This window comes from Triticum urartu, chromosome 4A (assembly GCF_056163025.1).
Source record: "Triticum urartu cultivar PI428250 chromosome 4A, HENAU_Tu73, whole genome shotgun sequence".
Lineage (NCBI taxonomy): Eukaryota > Viridiplantae > Streptophyta > Magnoliopsida > Poales > Poaceae > Triticum > Triticum urartu.
Genome location: NC_141876.1, coordinates 535,315,157 through 535,336,589, shown reverse-complemented (window position 1 = coordinate 535,336,589; position 21,433 = coordinate 535,315,157). Strand labels below are relative to the sequence as shown.

General features: G+C 46.9%; 2 protein-coding genes and 1 long non-coding RNA gene across 5 annotated transcripts; 1 reads left to right on the top strand and 2 right to left on the bottom strand.

The window, feature by feature from the left end:
* The first annotated feature begins 1,563 nt into the window (after nt 1-1,563).
* Nucleotides 1,564-5,498, top strand: LOC147976464 (uncharacterized). 2 transcript variants are annotated; one of them, XR_015601527.1, is made up of 3 exons: nt 1,564-1,830; nt 3,451-3,655; nt 4,153-5,498. It is a non-coding gene; the product is annotated as an uncharacterized LOC147976464 (long non-coding RNA). The 2 variants fall into 2 exon arrangements; XR_015601528.1 differs by having other exon boundaries at nt 3,451-4,060.
* A 2,458-nt stretch (nt 5,499-7,956) lies between these two features.
* Nucleotides 7,957-9,870, bottom strand: LOC125554093 (putative cyclin-dependent kinase F-2). The gene has a single exon (XM_048717701.2). The coding sequence runs from the start codon at nt 9,136-9,138 to the stop codon at nt 7,957-7,959; it is 1,182 nt and encodes a 393-aa protein (XP_048573658.2). The 5' UTR covers nt 9,139-9,870.
* A 10,011-nt stretch (nt 9,871-19,881) lies between these two features.
* Nucleotides 19,882-21,140, bottom strand: LOC125554094 (putative cyclin-dependent kinase F-2). Of its 2 annotated transcripts, XM_087519789.1 has the most exons (2): nt 19,957-21,125; nt 19,882-19,903 (listed from the first exon to the last, which is right to left on the bottom strand). In XM_087519789.1, exons 1-2 carry the CDS (start codon nt 21,123-21,125, stop codon nt 19,882-19,884), a joined length of 1,191 nt encoding a protein of 396 aa, XP_087375915.1. The 2 variants fall into 2 exon arrangements, with proteins under 2 accessions (XP_087375915.1, XP_087375916.1); XM_087519790.1 differs by lacking the exon at nt 19,882-19,903 and having other exon boundaries at nt 19,938-21,140.
* Nucleotides 21,141-21,433: the final 293 nt, after the last annotated feature.

Here is a 21,433-nt window from a genome sequence, read left to right as displayed (position 1 = left end):
ACCACCGATCTTCTTTCCCTGTGACCCCCCACCTCGGCTCAATTGTAAGCAACGCGGGGGCGGGCGGGAGTGCTCGATTCAAGCGGCAGGAGGTGCCGCGTCGCAACCGCCAACGTTCTGAGCGCACAAAGGCAACTGCAACAACCTAACGGGGCACAACAGGGACACATGCACGGGGTGGAGGTAGCTGCTCACGGCATGTACGGTGCGGGCACCCCCTTCATCCAAGATGGGGCTAGCCCGAAGAAATGGGGTAGCAATTAACAACGAGGCAAGCTTGGTCGGCAATGCGACCACTCCAGCCCGGGGAGGCCACGACATATGCGGAGAGCATTTGGGCTTGGAGTGTGGTGGATATGACCATGGTCTGGATCTCTTCTCCGGGCAGACTCCGACGAGAACCATAGGGTGGAGGCGAGACCCCATGCGACAGAGGAGGCAGGGGAAATGGCTAAGCCCATACGCAACTTGGCCTCTCCTCGACACAGGGAGGCACGTTGTAGTTGCGGAGGAGGGGATCAACGGGAAAGATCGATGAGGATGGCTGGGCAGCGAGTCGATGTCTCAACGACAGCTATAACTTGTCCAGAAGGTGAGGGAGGGGACGGTTGCGGCGGTGGGTTGGTGGCGTACGAGTGGATCCATTTTTGGCTTGGGTGAGATATATATCACGAGCAGCGAGAAAAACGCTGCCACATGGCCAATTTTTTATTGAAACCAGGTTTTAGGCGAAACTTACCTGATCTTGAGACTTGAGGTATCAAATGTCGCCCAAAAAATTTTGAGGGACCGGCTGTATACTTTTGGTAAAATTGAGGGACCAAAAGTATACTTTTCTCTTTAAAAACCCCATCCACGATGGATATCTAACTATATTAAAGTAATAGCCGAGGTTCTTTTAGACAAAAAGAAAAGATATGCATAACAACTTCTGTCAATTACAGTTCATTAAAGACAGCATAACCGAGCCGAAATCGAGCCCTCACACGACCTTAGTATTTATGACCGTTCGATTTTGTGTATTGAACGTTCTTGGTCGTCCGATCTTTCCCACAGAATTGTCTCCCACCGAGTGGGCCGGCTGTCCGAGAAGAGCGCTACTCTGGAAGAAAAATCGGTGCACTCCTATTGATCGGGCCTCTGCACCATGGCCCAATTATGGGGGTGTTTGTTTCCAGGGACTTTTTTGTGTAGAGACTAGAAAAAGTCCCTCTTAGAGACTTTTTTACCAGACGGGAGGGACTTTTTAGGGACTAAATTAGGCATTTGGGACTAAATGAAGAAGACTCTCAAGAAGAGTCTTTTTGAAACTTTTTCAACAATGCCCCTCCATGCACCCATTGGCCCGCCACCCCATGGTGTTGTTTGATATTATTTTTCTATATACTAGAGGCAACATGGTCATTTAATAATTTCTAAGAAGAGACTAGAGACTTTTTAGTCTTTGGAAACAAACAGGAAGAGACTTTGTAGGGATTTTTTAGTTGAGGCTAGAAAAAGTCTAGGACTAGAACCAAACACCACCTATATCTCACAACAAGCAAATGAAGCCGATCCGTTCCAGGTCTTCCCTCTCTCTCTCTCATAACGCCTGATCCTCTCCTCGACCTCGCCGCCGCCGCTCAGCGGTCGTTTTATCGTTCCCCTCCCCTTCCTTCTGCCTCTCTTACCAGCAGTGGCGACAGCGCGGCACTGGCGGCCAGCCCTCCAGCGATCTGGCCTTCTTCCCGCACGTAGGCGCCGTCATCACCGATCGGGGCCTCCAGCCCGGCCGGCGACGGCAACGCGATACTGGAGGTCGACGACGCCGGCAACGGCAACGTGATACTGGTAGTCACCATTCCGTTGAACATCCTTTCTCCTTTGTCCTCAGTCCTCACCCTGTTTGTTATCGCGGGCATGATGGTCAGCATTTTCTTTTAGATCATGGTCAGCAATCTCCAATCGAGAAACACCGGCTACATTGAGCCGATGCCATGTCTCATGTGTGTCGTACTCGAGGCTAAAAAGGGGGCGTAGCATAGCACCACAATCTATTTCTTTGTTTCTATTCTTCTCAAGTTATAGGAATTTCGATATTGCTAGATCTTAAGGGAGAGGTGGACATAGATGATTCTTTGATGGTTATACAGGTCAGGTGTTTGCAGTGGCGGACCTAGAAAGTATTTGGAGTGGGGGCAAACTAGTTGAGTGGGGGCATATTCTCTAGAAATTCAAGGAAATTAAGCATATTTTTTGAGAAACACAAGCAAATCTTACTGAAATTTCAAAATTTCAGTGGGGGCCCAGGCCCCCACTCACCTTAACGTGGGTTCGCCCCTGGGTGTTTGACAAATTGTTCGTTTGGCATACAGGTTGTCGTTGTATGCTTATATACTTTCGATCCTTCCCGTACACAATTATACCCGATCAACTAATATAGTCTAATATGTCTATGCCATAATAGATTGTCTGTTGCAGACGACGGCAAGACAGCTAGCGGCATGTACACAGTACATCCTCCTTTCCATCCGCTTGTGCCTTGGCCTTCTCCCGCCCACCAAACTTTCTGAGTAGATCTTCGGTTGCAGATGACGTAGTGTAGGCCCAATGGCCGGCGGCTAATTACTGGTGGCTTCGATGACAGTGACAACTCTTGTATGTGGAGCTTCTCCCTGACCCCTCGACTGCTCGCTCGGGGTTCTCAATGCCACCAACATGTTGGCCAGCATCACCTGAGTCAATGACCACATCCAACTGCACACGTCTAACAACGGGCTGCCTTTTTCCCGTATGACTTTCTCCTTATTGTAGGATGGATTGACACTATTATTTTGCTACATCTATGGAAGTAAAGTTATGCCATACTCGTGTGAGGATCACTGGAATCAAATTGCTATATATTGTATTTACGTATCACTGAATTTATAGGTTGAGCAAGGTCATACACTGGAAAGATAAAAGCCTACTAATCCATTTTTTCGAGACTAATTTTGACCACATGTTAAAGCAATAATATATGACATGCAAGTTACACAAAACATACCGTCAAATTCATACGTGAAAGGAGCTTCCCATGATATAATTTTCGCATCATACATCTCATATACCATTAATCTTATCAATAGTCAAAGGTTGTTTCGAAAAATGCATTAGGATATATATGGATGGAAGGAGTAGGTAAATTCATGATGCAGGATAGCAGTTTGTACTGTAGTCTGCAGAACAGTAGTAGTACCTTGGCATATGTTCTATCTCTAGCCCAATTGGTCAATATGCTTTCTAGCTATTCCATCTCAGATTTGTGTATTTTCTCAAACAAGTTATCTGCTATGAGTAATATTTTTTAATATGCAGACATACTGAGTTGCTGTCCAGATATGTTGTATTTGACTCTGTGTAGGCATAGTTATTTCAATGTGAGCTTTAGCATTGCAAACTAAGCTTTATATTTATATCTTTTATTTGCAGTGCATTGTGTTACAACTGAGTGTCTCAACAACCTGAATGCGATGTGGACTGCACATTCTTTGTTCTCTCGCTGTGGTGAATTGAGGGCTCTGCTTTCTTGGGGTGGGAGACGATAGCAGGGTTTTGTGCTCCTTCTCTTGAGCCTTTTTACTCCATCTACCACGTCAATGCTCACAACCTGCTCTTGCTTGGTGGTGAATTCCAGGTCAGCATGTTTGTTACCCTATACAGTGCTCCGTTCCGATTCTTATTCTCTTTTTTTTCAATCAAAGGGGAGCTCCCCCGGCTCCATTTCATAGAAACGAAACCACGACAAACCATACAAAATGTCTGGACTAAAACCAGGTTCAATTTTCATACATACTCCCTCTGTTCTGAATTAATTGTTGCAGAAATGGATGTATCTAGACGTATTTTTAGTTCTAGATACATCCATTTCTATCATTTTTGCGACAAGTAATTCGGGACGGAGGGAGTATTAGATTTTCATGCAACAGCTAATAGTATGGTTTGTCTGTGGCTGAATCGATCATTCTCACCCACACAATTGGTCGCCCTTTCTGCCTTCTGGCTCTGATATTGATGTATCGAGAGGATGCCCAGTTTTCAGGTTGTGATGCATAAGCTACCTTTTAATTGAAGTAACAATGGAACATTTTATTGGCATCCTTATAAAAGACCCTCTCGATATCTTTTTTCTAGGGTCATGAATGAGCACACATGCGGACATCTATTTTATGCAATGCAATTGACGCTTTTGGTCAGCCAGCTGGAGGGTCGTGGTGTGCAAAGAAAACTCCAAGGAGATCACATCCACCCGCTTGTGGTTGCTTGCGGTTGTCTCTCTCATCTGCTTTGTTAAGATCCAGGTCCAGTCCTCTCTTCTCTGGTGCATCATCTCGTCAGGGCTCTGCATCCTGCAAACGGGTAGCCGTGAGCTCTGCTCAAGTAACACCTATTGCTCACTCCACAATCTAATAGTCAACATTTTGCAAGCTTCTGAAGGTGAGGAATGAACTGCCAGGGAAGATGCAAGAATATAGCTCTTCTCTCTCAGCTCCCGCTCCTGGTTTTATTTTACGTAATACGATTAGCATTAGCATGGCCGCATGGGCGACCGGCAAAGTTTGGTAAGTAGGAGTAGTTCGTTATAGTTTATGCAGCCTCGTCATGGCGCTCAAAGTGGAAAGCGTATTGTGGTATGGCCAAGTAAAGGTCCCAGTTCTAGTTTAGTCCTGTTTTAGCCTCCGCTCTGGCGCTCAAAGTGGACTGAATGGTATGGGTCAGGGAAAAGGTCCTTTCTTCAGTTTTAGTTTAATTAGTCTTGTTTGCTTTGGTTAGTTTTTTGCCTGCTCTTTGCTTTGTGTACTCTGCTCCTTTTCAAGGGCTCTTGGCCGAAGTTCTATTACTAAGAAGACACATTTACATTCCTGCCCTTTATTGCCGCCACTTCGACTGTTCTTTGTTATGTGTCAGGTATCTCAAGTTGAGTTGATGAGTACTCCCTCCTGGTAATCAAAATCTTTGCCTGGCTCGCGTTGCACAATCGCCCATGTACGGCTGATAGACTTGCCAACCGTAACTTGCAACATCCCCCGGAGCGTTTGCTCTGCTGCCAAGAGGAGGAGTCTGCGAGCCATCTTCTTCTTGGTTGCCCCTTTGCTCGTCAGGTCTGGTTCTCTGTGTTGTTGGCATGGAGACTGCACAGCTTCACCCCGCGTGCTGATGATGAAAGTGAAACCAAGAACTGGTGGCCTCGGCTCAGCTCGGCGGTCACGGGGGATCAGAGGAAAGAGCAGCTCAACTCCTTGGTTTGCCGCACCTTGAGGATGATATGGCTGGAGAGGAACGACCGCGTCTTTGAAAAGAATCGCGGCCGTGGAATCGGTTGTGATACTCAGAATTAGGACTGAATTTGCCCTTTGGTTGCTAGCTAGGACCAGTGGATCGGCGGATGCTCGCCAAAGGCGTTGCACGTTATGTACAGAGCTGTACTGGAGTTTGTATTGTTTTCTCCCCCTATCTTAATACAGAAGTTTGTATTGTATCCCAAGTTCAGTTGATGAGTACAGTAGTAAATTGCATTGCACGCATGTGGCTGCAACCCGCTTTGCTGCCAATGTTGGCTCGCCCAGAACAGCGGTGCCTTTTCCTCCTGCTGCCCAGGAACAACACTAAAAGCTGGAGCGCATATAAAATGACATCTCTGCTACTGCAAACTCTGAAGTTCAAATCTAGACGACGCTTGAGCAAAGACGAAAAATAAAACAAAAAAACCCAGCACAGAAGTTGGCAGAAATGGAGCAAAGGAATGAAGGTAAAAGCATCAAATAAATAGAGATTCGGCTCAATAAGAAATGCAAGTCCAAACGAAGGTTACCCAAAATTCAAACTATAATAAATTGGAAAAATTTATCAGAGCCAGGTTTCGATCCTGGGACCTGTGGGTTATGGGCCCACCACGCTTCCGCTGCGCCACTCTGATTCTTGCTGCTTTGTTTCTGAAACTTAATTTGTTATCCGCAGAGCCTGCCCTTCTCCTGCCGTTTTTGAACTAAGCAGACAAGCAGTTCCGCACCATAGTTTGAGACTTATTGCATGGTGCCGATCGATGGTGATGACTGATGACAAGGACTCCGGCGACCAAGACGATGAAGATGCATGCCGCTGCAAGTCTGCAACCGGCAAAACCCCTATGCGCAAACTCTCCAACCACCACGCGGTTTAGTATCATCGATGAAGATGACAAGTCTGCGTCTAGCCTGAACAGAGCTGATCCACACCATGGTTTCAGTTTCAGTGCAAGTGCATCATCGGGTTGCGCTGGTCCACTAAGCTCTTTTTTTTTAGACTAACAGGAGGGCAGAAAACGTGAAACCAGGTACAACGAAAGACATCCTTCTATCAAGGTTTTCAAAGGATGGAATTGAGGACTACCCCCTCCCTGATCTGCAATAACAGAAAAGGAAGCTGGAGCGCTCACGAGCTCGAAAAAAGTAGAACTTATTACAAGACTCAAAATCTAGCACAGGAACTAAAGTGTTCATATTAGAAACTAAAGACGACCCTATTGAGAGAGTCAATTCTTCTTCATGCGCCCATCAGTACAGCTCCAGCTTTCTTCTGGCTCGCCTAGTACGCACCCCCCCCCCCCCCACTTGATTCTCTTGAAGGTTTGAACTGGGGTCAGCGGCAGCTCCAGCGGAGTGGCAGGGCTCAGCAGCGATGCGTGCTTGCAGTTCCTATCAGGGCTGTTAGGAGGTGTGTAATGAACAGGAGGCTGTAGACCTGCACCCCCTCCCTCATTTCCCAACGACATTTTTGAGAGTGAATCTAGGCTTAAGATACCTGCAGTATCATTGCCATCATTCACCCCATGGTCAGTAGGAAAGGAGAGGTGAGGGTCATTGCCACTTTCTGTGACACCAGCTTCAGCTCTTCTAGACCTGTTTCTTTGAACAAGATCATCCACTTCTTGAGAGTCAAATGGATCTGCCACCAAACCTGCTTAAGATCAGTCCACATCACATTATTAAAGATCATGGAATTTCTGAACTTCCAGATGCACCACATAACACAGGCACAAACCGAGTTCAAGACCAACTTATGTTTATGTGCTGGCCAAAATCTAGCAATAGATATGTAGTCATTGCCTATATCATGGGAAAGGATCTTGGACATTTCAGCCCAAATCTGTTTGGCAACCACACATCCAAAGAACAGGTGGTCTATTGACTCCTGTTCCTTACAAAACATACATTCAGGTGGTTTAGTGATACCTCTTTTTAACAAGTTATCCTTAGTCATTAGCTTGTTATGAGACTCCACTAAGCTCTTGAATTTGGTTCATTCTCCCCGCAGGCCTTCTTCCACAGCTCGATGTGTTGAAGATCCCACAGGTGCCATACTACCATGTGTAGCTAACTCAAAGAAAAATGACATACTTTATTTTCCTATCTAATCTACTGTATTTCATAAGTACTAGTAGTAAGGAAATTTGCATACGAAAAAAGATGCTGGAAACAATTGCTGTACCAGTACCAGTTTATAAGTGCTCACAAAATCTGCACCAGCAGGACATTTAACCACCAATTCATCCATCACTCTAGATTTCTGTTGCTTACAACATCTGTACTGCATACTTATCATCAGTTTAATGTTTTGGAAAAACAGCACAAATTGTGCAGTATAACTCAATAACAACTGAGCGTCTGTAACAACATGCCAGCACTCAAATGGATCCCTGAACACAACCTCACAATTACACATCTCTCATCCTCTGAACATGTGGACAATGACACATAGAATTCAGGAAACCAGGCCAACACTAATGGGCGATCCGGCGATCAAGGTGCCAAGGATCAACTTCTACTTGATGGATCAACACTAATGGGCTCATGATTGTTGATGGCTCATCCAAGCACAATTACATCAAGAGAGTGTATGCTAGCATTTACATAGATGGCTTATCCAAGCACAGTCACATCTACTCAGTAGAGAGTTTCATTACACTCTTTGCGCTGCGTTCCACACGGCCAGTGGAATTTTGAGTAGATTCTTCTGGGGCACGGCCGGTGGGATGAACTTGATCCTTGGTGCCTTCTTTTTGGGAAACGACAGAGCGTCGACCTTCGCAGCGGCGGCGGCGGAACGAGGAGCATCGAACCATGGGTGCTTCAGCGCGGCAGCTGCCGTCAGTCGCTTCTCGGGGTTGCATGTAAGGAGCCCTTGCAACACCTGAAATCCTTCATCGGACAGCTTCTCTTCAGGGAAAGAATACCGCAGTCGGCTGTACTTGCACCCCGCCGGCAGCCGTCGCAGCGCCTCGGCGGTGAGCGGCAGCGAGGTGAACCCTGGCCACGTCCTCTCGTCCGGCATCCCGAGCACACAGAAGATGCTCCACAGCTGCCTTATGTCATTCTTCGTCTTGTCTTCGTCGTCATCTTCGAGGTAGCCCTTGAACATCGTCTTGCCGGTGAGCAGTTCGGCAAAGACGCAGCCGATGGACCACGTGTCCACTTGCGCGTCGTAGTCCTTCTTGCCAAGGATCATCTCGGGCGCCATGTAGGACGTCGTGCCGGCCCGGTTGTACGGCGGCCAGCCGGACATGGACATGGCCAGCCCGAGGTCGCAAATCTTGACGAGCTCCCCGTTTCTCCCGACGAGGATATTGGCTGGCTTGATGTCACGGTGAACGATGTGGCGGTCGTGCCCGTGCATCTTTTCCGCACCGGTCAGGAGCTTCCACATGAAGTCGCGCACCGTGGATTCCGGGAGCGGCGGGTCGCTGCGCCTGTCCCACAATAAAGAGTGGAGGCTCGACGCCTCGACGTACTCCATGACGAGGCCGGCGGTGTCGCCGGTGGCCGGGTCGCACAGCAGGCCCTCGAAGCCGACGACGTAAGGGTTTCCGTCGCAGGCCTCGAGGAACCGCGCCTCCCGCTCAAGATCTTCGACGTCGGGGGAGGAGAGGAACTTGACGGCCACGTTCTTTTTGGTGACGCGGTGGCGCATCCTGTGGACGACGCCGAAGCCGCCTTTGCCTAGGCGGGCCACCTTCTCGTAGTCGTCGGTGCTCCCGATGGAGGCGCGGCTCCTCTTGCAGCACGTCGGCGATTGTTGATGTTGAGCCGTGGCGTGGCCGTGGCCGGCGTCGAGGACGGCAGCAGGTCGCTTGCGGGCAGCCATGGCGAACTTCCTTGGTTGCTGGAGAGGGCGGCGAGATGGATGATGGAGAAGGGGGGGGAGGAACTTCCGTATGGATCCATGCTCTGCGTTGGCAATTTGTTTCGACAGGTTGCCTCACCGAGTCGCCATGGAATTCAGTTCAGTTTCAGTCCGAGTTCGTTCGCGTTGCTGCCTGCGTTGTCCGCCCGATGGCGGATTCACGGTTCGTTTGTTTCCGACTCGAATTCAGGTTCTTCGTTTCCGATTCGGTTTCAATATATGCTGACGAGACGATCCACACGGAAAGCTCGCCCCTTCCCGCGTCCAACCAAGCCGTCGATCGAGCCGAGCGCCATGGCCGTCTGCAACTGCAAGAGACCTGCTGCCGTCCTCGACACGACGACACCGGCCACGCTACGAGCAGCCAAGGACCAGAAACGACCGGCTGCCGCAAGAGGAGGCGCATCGGTTGGATCAGCGGCACCGAGGACTACGAGGAGACGCGCGGCACCGGCAAGCAGGGCGGCTCCGGCGTCGTCGTCAAGGTGTGCCACCGCGCCACGGGCAGATCGTGGCGATCAAGTTCCTTCGCTGCACCGAGGACCCCGCCGACGCCACTAGGGAGCTCCGGCGCGAGGCCGGCTCGCAGGACTAACGATCGGTAGCACACAAAATGGATCACAAAATCTCGGGCATTCCTCACTGAGAGACACAGATACCCTGATTCAGTGATCATCCGGAAAAGGCATTTACATTCGCGTTCCATTCACAGCGTGTATCTCCACCGCTCAAATCTATTCATAACGCGTGTGAGAAAGCTGAGAAGGGTCTCACTAGGACCCAGGCTAGTCTTGTCCAGTAATAGATGACGCTGTTGCTAGATTCACTTTACCCCTCCGGCCGTGAAATTAATTCCTATGATTATCTCTCTAGCCTATCTTGTTGGAATTAATTTAAACATTACAAAATTAAAATATCCTGTTATTGAAATTGTTCTTAAAGAATGTTCTTTAAATAGTTATAAATAGAACCAAACTGTATCCCGCAAGAAAACACAGAACCAATCTTTGTTAAACTGATATCTGAACTTTGCCATAACAAATAGAAGTACTTTTGGAAAACTCTGGCATAGCTTGCAATTTTTGAAAAATAGGTAAAGAACGTTTTAACTGTGTTTTTGGAACTTTGTTGTCAAAACTCATAAAACTTTTCATTTTTATTGGTTTCTCCAAAAGTCCTTCTGATTTTCATGGCAAAGTTCAGGCACATCCTTCATAAAATCTGACAAAGCCTTCATAAAAATTGCACACGCGTGATTTTTTAGTGAGGCTGTGGGTTAACATGTAATAATCCCACAGTAACTAGTGACATTATCCTGCAACAAAAAGTAACTAGCGACGTTAATTATCCACACCAGATATAATTATGAAGCTGGCCTGCCACTAAACAGGAGCATGGGAGGGACAGAGTATGCACGGGACCTACCTAGAGAAACGAATCTACTAGCCTGTAGCTGGTGCATGGCTGACACAACGATGGGCCTAACTGATTGGACAGCGTGCATGATGGTCGGCTCGGATTCGCACTGCATACGGAATGCGAACGTAAAAAACCGCGACGTTTACCAAGTACGTACTTCCAGGGTTCTAGAGCCACATTACAAATACTTGAGAGGAAAAAGGTGGTGCTTGGTTCTCTAATGCTAGGACTTTTTCTAGTCCCTAGGACTTTTTAAAAAGGACTCTTAAGGAGGTGCTTCTAAAGACTTTTAGCAAAAAGTCTTAAAAAAGTCTCACCCTGTTTGGTTTGCTAGGGATTTTTTCTAATCCCAACACAAAAAAGTCCCTGAAACCAAACACCCCCGAAAATGAAGCTCGGTCCACAAATGGGGGCATATATATATATATATATATATATATATATATATATATATATATATATATATATATATAGGAATGATTGCGCACGACAAGACTCATTGGAGTTAACTACAGTTGTGAAGCAAGCATGAGCGGAGCACGTAGCAAATGAAACTCTCAACTTGCCGTCTTCTTGAGTGTCGTTGGTCTCCTTTAAGAGCAACTCTAACCGTTCCCCAATGACCGGCTAAACAAGTAAAACCCCGAAAATGCAACTCAGTGTCCGGGCTCATCTGCTTCTGAGGTACAGTAAATTCAAAAAAAAACTAAAAAAATTCAAAAAAATCTATTTTTTTGTATGGAAGATGTTTGCGTGTGTATGTGCGTTTCAAAATTTCATCCCATTTGGACATCGGAGGAGCTCGTGGCAAAAAAAAAACGGTACAAATAATGCATGAACAGTAACCTTAATCACAGAGCTGAATTTTATCTTTTTTGTCGCGCGCTCCTCGAATGTCCAAACTCAACAAGTTTTTGCGCGAACATCACGCGCATGAGCATCTTGCTTGCAAAAAAAAGATTTTTTTATTTTTTTTCTATTTTTAATGATTTTTTTATTTTGCCCAGGCTCATCTGAGCCCGGGAGCAAAAACGCCGCTCTTAACCGATTCTTAGCAGCCTCGGCCGCCTTTATTTTTACTCATTCGCTTCATGGCCAAGTAAAAAAGAACCACCTCTTCTCCTCTTCCTCTTTGTCTCCTCTGCCTCTCCTCCTCCCCCATCATCGCCGCAGACGCGCCCCTCTGCCGTTCCCACCCGCCCCTTATGTGAACTGGGGCCCGATCTTTCGATGAGAGGAACTACGAATTTGGGTGAGACTTGACCCTCACGATCCGGCTATCAACCGTACAGGAAGAACCGTACACGACTGATATCCACGGCAATCGCTGAACCAACTCCACGGTGTTATCGACCGAGCCAACGGCGCGATCGACTATCCACGAAGGATTTTTCCTGCAAACAAATCGAAGAACATGCAAGAAAATAATAGCCAATCAATTTAAAAATGATGGATATGCTAGATGAATAAATCTCATAAATTGAAGTTTCGATAGAATATCTTGACGGTCGCACTAGCCGCTACAAGTAAAGACAAATAAAAATAGCAATAGCTAAACTTTTCTAAACAAAACCCTAGTCTAAACCCTAACAAATGCTAACTATTTATTGACGGTCGGTACTGTGCGTTGTCGTGTCCAATGTGGACTCCTTCAGGTAAGGCCGAATCCAATTGATGCGATGGGCCGGGGTGTACTTCCAAAGCAGCCAAAAAAGTCCAGGGACACGTGGCCTATTCTGGTCCATGAAATCTAATCCTTCTTTGCTTCTCTTGCACTTGTTAGCTGTAGACGTAGCTAAGTAAGCGCGACAACCAGAATAGCAGCAAGGGGCAATGTAAGGCCAAGAGCTCCGCCGGCAGGATTCGTCAAAATCCATGTCGATACGGGGGTATCTAAACGCATGGGAGAGGGACGGTAGTGGCCGTGTGCCGTGATGACCAGGGAAACTATTTGGGAAGTTCAGCATTGGTGGTTGAAGGAATGCAGGATGCGGCAATTCTTAAATGTTTGGCATGCAGAGAAGTTTTAGCACTTGCTGAGGATTTGTCAGTTCATAATCTGATAGTGGCGTCTGACGCAAGACAAGTGGTCAAAGATATATCCAACAACAGCATGGGCCCTTATGGCATGGTGATCTCAGAAATCAAGTCTAGAATTTTGAGTTTTAATTGTCAGTTAGTTTTTGAAGGATGCCGTTCGAACGGAGATGCTCATAGTTTGGCTAAATTTCCGCTTTCCTTAGCTAGGAGGCGCCACCTGTGGCTTATTAACCCCCATAATCCTCTTTGTATCTCACAAACTGTGATTTTCGATGAATGAATAAAGTCCTTCATCCCTAAAAAAAAAGCTGTAGACATAGCATGCATGATGGATGGTTCGGTTGAGCCCATGCATGCAATTAGCACAGCTGCTTGTAGATTCAACACAGAATGATTTTCATCTTCTAACTCTTTATCACTTTCTCTCCTGAGTACAAGAAAATTGACACATGAGTGTAACATCATATTCTCATTAGTTAAATTATAAGTGCAAAGGAGCGACATAACCTGATTATTTATTTGTCTCGCACGCGCTCTAGTCATAGGTCCAGGTGCAACTGTGTTAGCGATATCTCGTGTAATATTTGTAGATGTATTTATGGTATCTATGTCCACATCATCCCCTCTCCTCCCAATGGCCGGACGCGGTGGCCGGAGATCCCCACCACCGATCCACATCGCGGATCTGCGCCGCCATGCGAGTCACGCGTCCTCCGTCGGATCCTCCTCAAGCAACCGCCGCCGCCGTGACGATGCCGCCTCTTCAGCTTCCCCGACCTTCCCGCGCTACGACAGCCGTAGAGGAAGTACAACGGCGTCCGATGGCAAGGATGGGGGACTTGGGTGGCGGAGATCACGGATAGAGAGACCCACCAACGCCATTGACTCAGATCCTTCCACACGGCCGAACTCGCCGCGCTTGAGTACGACCGCCAGGATGTCCTGCTGTATGGCTCCACGGCGCGCCTCAACTTCCCGTTTGTGATAGCGCTCATCGAGCTCTAGCCGTTGCTGCTAGGAACGGTGACTGTGTTGGTGGACAGGGAGAGCAGGGAGGCGAGGGAGTGCTTCGGGGCGGAGGCCGCCGCCGCCGCCGAGTACATGGCGGACCTCCGCCGCTAGTACCCCGAGTTGGTGGACGCAGCGGAAGCGATTCACCGACGAGGCGGTGGATGGGGCGGTTGTCATCCTCTCCGATGACGCGGAGGAGATTGACGTCAAAGAATAGCGCCACATCTTCCCCGACTGTGGCGATGAGGGCACAAGGCCGGATCCCAAGATCGATGATATGGCGCGGGCCAAATGGATAACACTCTATAAGAGTGATTAGAGTTTATGGTTAGGTTGAGTTTAAGTCAAAGTCTAATTTAAGTAGAATCTATGTTGAACTTTATGCAAATTTCAGGTGAGTACATGTACATTATGTCAAATTTTGGTAGTTTAAATCGATGCAAATTTGGTTTTTAATTCTTTATATATAAGTCATCGGTTATGTCCGACAAAAACTTAGTGGAGTAAAAATACTCCACTAAGGGTTTACTCCGTCGATTCCTCCACTATTTTTAGGGGGTCGCTTAGAGTTGCCCTAATAAGCATATTTTAGTGGTTCATTCACCAGTCAGTGTACCGCTTCGACAGGATGTGGATTTCGTCAGTGTCACTGTTGAATTCTTCAAAAATGTTCAGGTTCAGATAGTTCAGGTACTGATAATTGCCCGTTCTTGAAGATGACCTGTTAGGGCATCTCCAATAGCGACCTGCAAATTGCCCGCATCTGTTTGGACCACATAATCCATCCAACACGATCCTGTATCGGTTAGCGTCACGGTTCGGATGTGTTTGTTGTAACGCTCTGGACACACCTGCCGGTGGTCGTTACTCCTGGCGGGATCTAGACTGGCCCCACAGGTCAATACTAGTCTATTTTGCGCACTTTGTCCTCACTCGTCTGCACCCGGGAACAACTTCCCGGTCGATCACCCATCCTGAAACTATTCCAAGCTGAACATGCTTAACTTTGGAGTTCTTTCCGAATGAGCTCCCGGAAAATAAGGAATTCCTTATTAATATGAGTAGTCTGTCATCCCTAATAAGTCAGGCTATCACATACACCCTCACTCAGAGAAACCGACATCCTCGTCAGGCCACAAGAACATTCCCTCTTGGCACATACGTCTGTGCATCCAGTCTGGTACATGTGTCATCCCGTGTGCCACGCACCTGTCCACAAACATCCGTGTAACCGCGAGGGTCGGCTCTGATACCAACTTGTAACGCCCCGGACACACCCGCCGGTGGTCGTTACTCCTGGCGGGATCTAGACTGGCCATACAGATCAATATTAGTCTTTTCTGCGCACTTTGTCCTCACTCATGTGCATCCGGGAGCAACTTCCCGGTCGGTCATCCATCCTGAAACTACTCCAAGCTGAGCACGCTTAACTTTAAAATTCTTTCCGAATGAGCTCCTGGAAAAGAAGAAATTTCTTATTAATATGAATAGTCTATCATCCCTAATAAGTCAGGCTATCACATATGCCTTAAAGGCAATAATATTTGTATTTTTTTCATATTCACAATTAAAGAGTTTTTATTCTATGTTATAACTGTTATGATCCTGTAATATGCGATGCGGTGGAAAACCCATATGCACATGTGGAATGATAAACGATAAAATAAAAAAAATTCTAATCTTGCCTCTAGGACTAGCTCAAGTGTTGTTGGTGATCATGTTTTCCGGATCTTAGAATATCGTTAAGTGTAACGATAGTCCTAAAACAACATTGAGATTATGTCATTGGAAGAATGATCCTATTGAATCGACCCAATCTTGTATGTTATGAATTGAGTTAATATCATCTGTAATCAGTTGTAATAATACAGAGTGTTAGCATCTGATTTTTCTCCTTAGACCATGAGAGTATCGTAGTCACTTCTTACCATACGGTGGACTTTGGGGGTTGCTCAAACGTCACATGTAACACGGTGATATTAACGACAATTTACAGCCTCATCCAGAAGTTTAACAAGAGACTAGATAACTCGAGAGTGGGATTGCTTACTCCAACGATGGAGAGATATTCTTAGGGACCTCTCAGTGTGACGACATCCATCATCATCTGGCCACACACAGGTGACTTCGTCACGAGGATGCTGAAACACGATAACGAGAAAGAAAAACAAAACTGGTAACGAGGATAACAATATAGTGAGTATGTGATGACTCAGGAGGATACTGGTAGATCCCGGGTTTTGTGAAGTATCGTGGAGCAAAGGGAACATCACATGATAACCAAAGGTCACTCAAATATCATTGATGTACTCATAGGGATCGATATGGACATCCACGGTTCCTCTATCGGTCATTGAACGAAGGAGTTTCGTTCATGTCTATGAGTTACCGAACCTACGGTGTCACAAGATTAAGGCAATCATGATCCGCTGAGTGTTAGGAGGACGGGAATATCGGTTTATCGAATTCTTTCATTAATATTCGGAACAGTTTCAAGAGGAACCGGAAGCGTTTCGGGGTTACCAGAAGGGTTTCGGAAAATATCGGGTAATACCGGATATTAGTGATAATTAATATATAGGTGGAAAATGTTTCTGATGATGCTGAATTGTATATAAAAGGGTCTAATAAGTAATAATCATTAGAAGGTTTTTATATTAATTTAAACATCAACGGATGTTAAAAGGCCAACATGTGGGGGGGGGGCATTGGGCCACCGAGGCCCAAGAGGGGAAGGTGCCCCCTTCCCATAGTGGGAGGCCGAATTAGCGTGGGGGAAGGACTCCCCCTTCCCCCTTTGGCCGGCGCAAGGGGAGGGGAGTCCTTCCCCTCCTCTTGGCTGCCCCTTCTCCCCTCCAACCTGTATATACATGAGGTCTTGGCCCCTTTTGGACATACAAGTTTTGAAGCCTCACTACAAGAAATATGTCAACTTGTGACCCTCACTATTGGCCGGTGAAAGGTCATAGTTTTTCATTTGCGACCTTTTTGTGACCAACCGAAGGTCAAAAGATGGCGGTCGTAAACTGAAATTAACGATCTTCTGTAAAAGGTCGTTGGTTCTTCAACCAAAATTTTGGTCACTAGCAGCCTCCCCAAGCCACGTAGGATCCAGCGTGGCAAACTGGCGTGGATTAGATTCAGTCCGGTCCGATTAGGTGTCTATATGGGCTGAGCCCATTAATTCAGCATTTTTAATATATATATATTTTCTGTTAATTTTCGCTAGCTACATGGGCCTGACCCAACAATTTGGCCTTCTTAATTTCTTTGCACATCCCTTTTGACGACAAATTTTTTTTCTGTATTTTTCTGGGCCATTTCTTTGCTGGGCCTCTCAAGTTTTCTCCTAAAAAATAATTGTTCAATATATCTTGGGCGTCTTCTCAAAAAAAAAATCTTGGGCTGGGCCGAAATAATTGATCCAGTCCAACTTTTTTTATTATGTCATTGACATTACAACACATCACACTACAAGCTATCTTGGGCCTAGCCCAGTTCCGATACATTTTCAAAGCAACACGAAATGTTATAGAAGCCCAAAATATCTTTACATGCATTCGTTCTAGCGGTACATATCTTTACATCCAAGGTACCAGTAAGTGCCAAACAAAACTATTCTACAGAAAAGAAAAGAAAATAGATGACAAGACATCACAAAAGTTCCTATTGTCCTGCTCCTGCAACATTTGAAAACCTTCACCTGGCAGTAGATCAATCATGAGTGAGAAACAATACAGCAGCAAAACAATACGGTTGATTATTCAGAGAAGTTAAACTAAGTGCAGGTCACCCAAAACTGAATTTCTTGCAATCCAAACAACACAAACAGCAGGGAGATGGTTGCATAGATACAAATCCATGTGGTAGCAGCAAAATTGGCCAATCTGGACCGCATCTTCTCTGTTTGGTACTAACTAAATAAAAAAATGGACTTGTTCATACAAATCCCTCTTGAATTCCTTGACACAACCAGGATTTGCATCGAATATTCCTTAATTTAGCGACATTAGTAACCAGAGAAAGAGGGGAAGGGAGATGGGGATGCTACCTACCTTGTCCTGAAGTTCCAACCACCAGAACAGAGAGAAGTTGCTCCTCGTCTTCTTTCCTCAGCCCCAAATTCGCCTGCAATAACCACAATTCCGGTCAGGGTAAATTCTCAGGTCAAGGTAACCTATCTCCCCAGAAAGACACTTCTAGGGGTGCATCCGAGCGGGTGCAGATCATGGCAAGGAAATCACTGAAGCAGTAAAACACTAAACACCCGGCTTATAATTGTCAAGCTACTTTAGGCTCCTCATCCGTCTGACAAGTGCAAGCAATTTCTTTTTTCACAGACAATGGCATCCCTCAATGTATATAACTACATAATTAACAAAAACTACGGAGTTGGGTCATTGCATCAACCAGCGATCTGATCTCACAAGCCTTTCTAACCAAAATGGTCGTTATAGTTTGGGGTTTGGAGCCCCCCGGACAGCTTTTGATCAATTGGTCTGAAATGGTCATAGATCTATGACCAATTCTTCCAGGGTCACTGACAGAAGGTCACTAGTTGACATATTTCTTGTAGTGCCTTATCTAGTTCTTCTAGTTCTAGTTCTAGTTGGTCCTAGTTGACTAATTAGAGCTAGACTAATCATCTAATCCTCATGATTAGAAGACCAGTGTGGTTCTAATCTCCTTCCTATAATTCTCCGGCGACGATTAGCTCTGGATGGTGAAGCGCCGGTGGATCGTGAAAATTGTACGCCTGCAACCAAGTAGAGAGGCCGTGCCTTCGGTCTTCAGTTCGAGCGGCTATTCGTGGACGGTTCCCAGAATCGTTCATAAACGGTTCGAGCTACTCCAAGTACGATCTACTCTGACACATTCTTGTTAGGACCGAGAGTATATCGATTAGAGGGGGGTTGAATGGGAGATTCAAAATTCTTGCGAATGTTTTGAACCGAACCCAAACCTAGCAGCGGAAAAGATTAGGTAGACCAATAACTAATTGAGCACCCAACCGAGGAATAAATCTTTCAAGGTACTCCCTCCCTTTCTTTTTAGTCTGCATATAAGATTTGATCAAAGTCAAACTTTGTTAACTTTGATCAAGTTTATAGAAAAAAATATCAAGATTCACAATATGAAATCAATATTGTTAGATGCATCCTGAAATTAATTTTCATACCATATAGCTAAGTATTGTAGATGTTGATATTTTTTGCTATAAAGTTGATCAAACTTTACAAAGTTTGACTTTGACCAAATATTAAATGCAGACTAAAAAGAAACGGAGGGACTATGAAGCAATAATTGTTCGAGCATAGTATATCACGGGTTTAACTATAACGATGGTAATGCAATACACAAACAGATACATCAGCATGGAGGAAAGCGGTAGTATAACAGCGATAGAAATGCTAAATGTTAAGTTAATATGGTGACACCGAATGATAAACAAACAGAGCCATTGGATAGAATTAGCTTCCTCCTATTGATATTCCAAAAGTTTTTTCAAATTTATTGTTATTGTTGGTGTTGATCCTGGTTGTTGTCACACTGTTACTGAAACTTATTCCGCTAACTTTCTAAGGCCAGTTCTACTCGAGATGGTAGTGCCATTCGTGAACTTTGTCAGTCTAGAGCTTCACGTACTGCCTACTGCGTCCAGCCTGAACAGAGCTCTTGATTTTGGTTCATTCTCCCTGCAGGACTTTTTCCACAGCTCGCTGTGTTGAAGATCCGACACATGCCATACTATCATTACCATGTGTAGCTAACTTAAAAAAATACAAATGCAGAGGTCGGGGGTCTTTCTTTTTTTCAAAAAAAAACTTAAAAAAATACAGGAGTATTTCATATTAGTACAGAAATTTGCATACGAAAAAAGATGCCGGAAACAATTGCTGTACCAGTACCAACTTATAACTGCTCACAAAATCTGCACCAGCAGGACATTTTAACCACCAATTCATCCATCACTCTAGATTTCTTTCGCTTGGAACATTTGTACGCACTACATATTTATCATCGCTTCAGGATTATTTTTGGAAAAAAAACACAAATTGTGCATCGTAATTCAATAACAACTGAGGATCTGTCAACACTAGACACATCTCTGATTCTCTGAACATGTGCATAGAATTCAGAAAAGCAGGCAAACACTAATGACTGATCCGGCGATCAAGTTCTACTTGATGGCTCATCGAAGCACAGTTACAACTTGCATCAAGAGAGTTTATGCTAGCATTTACATAGATGGCTTATCCAAGCACAGTCACATCTAGTAGAGAGTTTCATTACACTCGTTGCGCTGCGTTCCACACGGCCAGTGGGATTTTGAGTAGATTCTTCTCCGGCGGGATGAACTTGAACCTTGGTGTCTTCTTTTTCGGAAAGGACAGAGCATCGACCTTCTCAACGGCATCGGCGGCAGAGCGAGGAGCAGCGAACCATGGGTGCTTCAGCGCGGCGGCTGCCGTCAGTCGCTTGTCGGGGTTGCACGTGAGGAGCCCTTGCAACACCTGAAATCCTTCCTCGGACAGCTTCTCTTCAGGGAACAAATCCCGCAGCCGGCTGTGGTTGTGCCCCGCCGGTAGCAGCCGCAGCGCCTCGGCGGTGTGCGGCAGCGACGTGAACCCTGGCCACGTACTCTCGTCCGGCACCCCGAGCACTCGGAAGATGCTCCACAGCTGGTATACGTCAACCTTTATCTTGTCATCGTCGTCTTCATCTTCGCCGTCGCACGCGAACAAGGTCTTGCCGGTGAGCAGTTCGGCAAAGACGCAGCCGATGGACCACGTGTCCACGAGCGCGTCGTAGTCTCGCTTGCCCAGGATCATCTCGGGCGCCATGTAGGGCGCCGTGCCGGCCTGGCTGTACGGTGGCTTGTCTGACAAGGAGATGGCCAGCCCGAGGTCGCAGAGCTTGACGAGCTCCCCGTTGTCCCCGTCCCCGACGAGGATGTTGGCGGGCTTGATGTCGCGGTGGACGACATGGCGGTGGTGCATCTTTTCGGCCCCGGTCAGAAGCTTCCACATGAAGTCGCGCGCCATGGATTCCGGGAGCGGCGGGCCGGCGCGCCTATCCTCGAGGCTCGACGCGTCGACGTACTCCATGGCGAGGCCGACGTCGCCTGTGTCCAGGTTGCGCACCAGGCCCTCGAAGCCGACGACGTAAGGGTTTCCTTGGCAGGCCTCGAGGAATCGTGCCTCCCGATAAAGATCTTCGACGTCGGGGCCCTCCTCGGTGTCGTCCGGCGAGGAGAGGAACTTGACGGCCAAGTCCTTCTTGGTGACTTTGTGGCGCAACCTGAGGACGACGCCGAAGCCGCCTTGGCCTAGGCAGTTCACCTGTTCGTAGTCGTCGGTGATCCCGATGAAGGTGCGGCTCCTCTTGCAGCGCGCCGGCGATTGTTGATGCTGAGCCGTCGTGGCGTGGACGGCGTCGAGGACAGCAGCAGGTCGCTTGCGGTTGCAGGCGGCCATGGCGCTAGCTCGGCGAACGAGCTGCTTGGTTGCCGGAGAGGGCGGCGGAACTAAGCAACAGGCAGAGATCGATGATGGAGAAGGGGGAGGGAGGAGCTTCCGTGTGTGGATGGATGCGCGCGTGGATCCGTAGTATTTACCTACAGGAGCTAGCGGAAGGCGCAATGGGATTCGGATTCAAGTTGAGATGAACTGAGTACTCCCGACGCGCTGCGCTGACATGCGTAGGGAGTTCAATCCGAGTTACGGCGGAATCCAATCCGAGTTGCGGTGGAGCTTCGTTGCCTTGCCGCCCGCGTTTTTGCTTG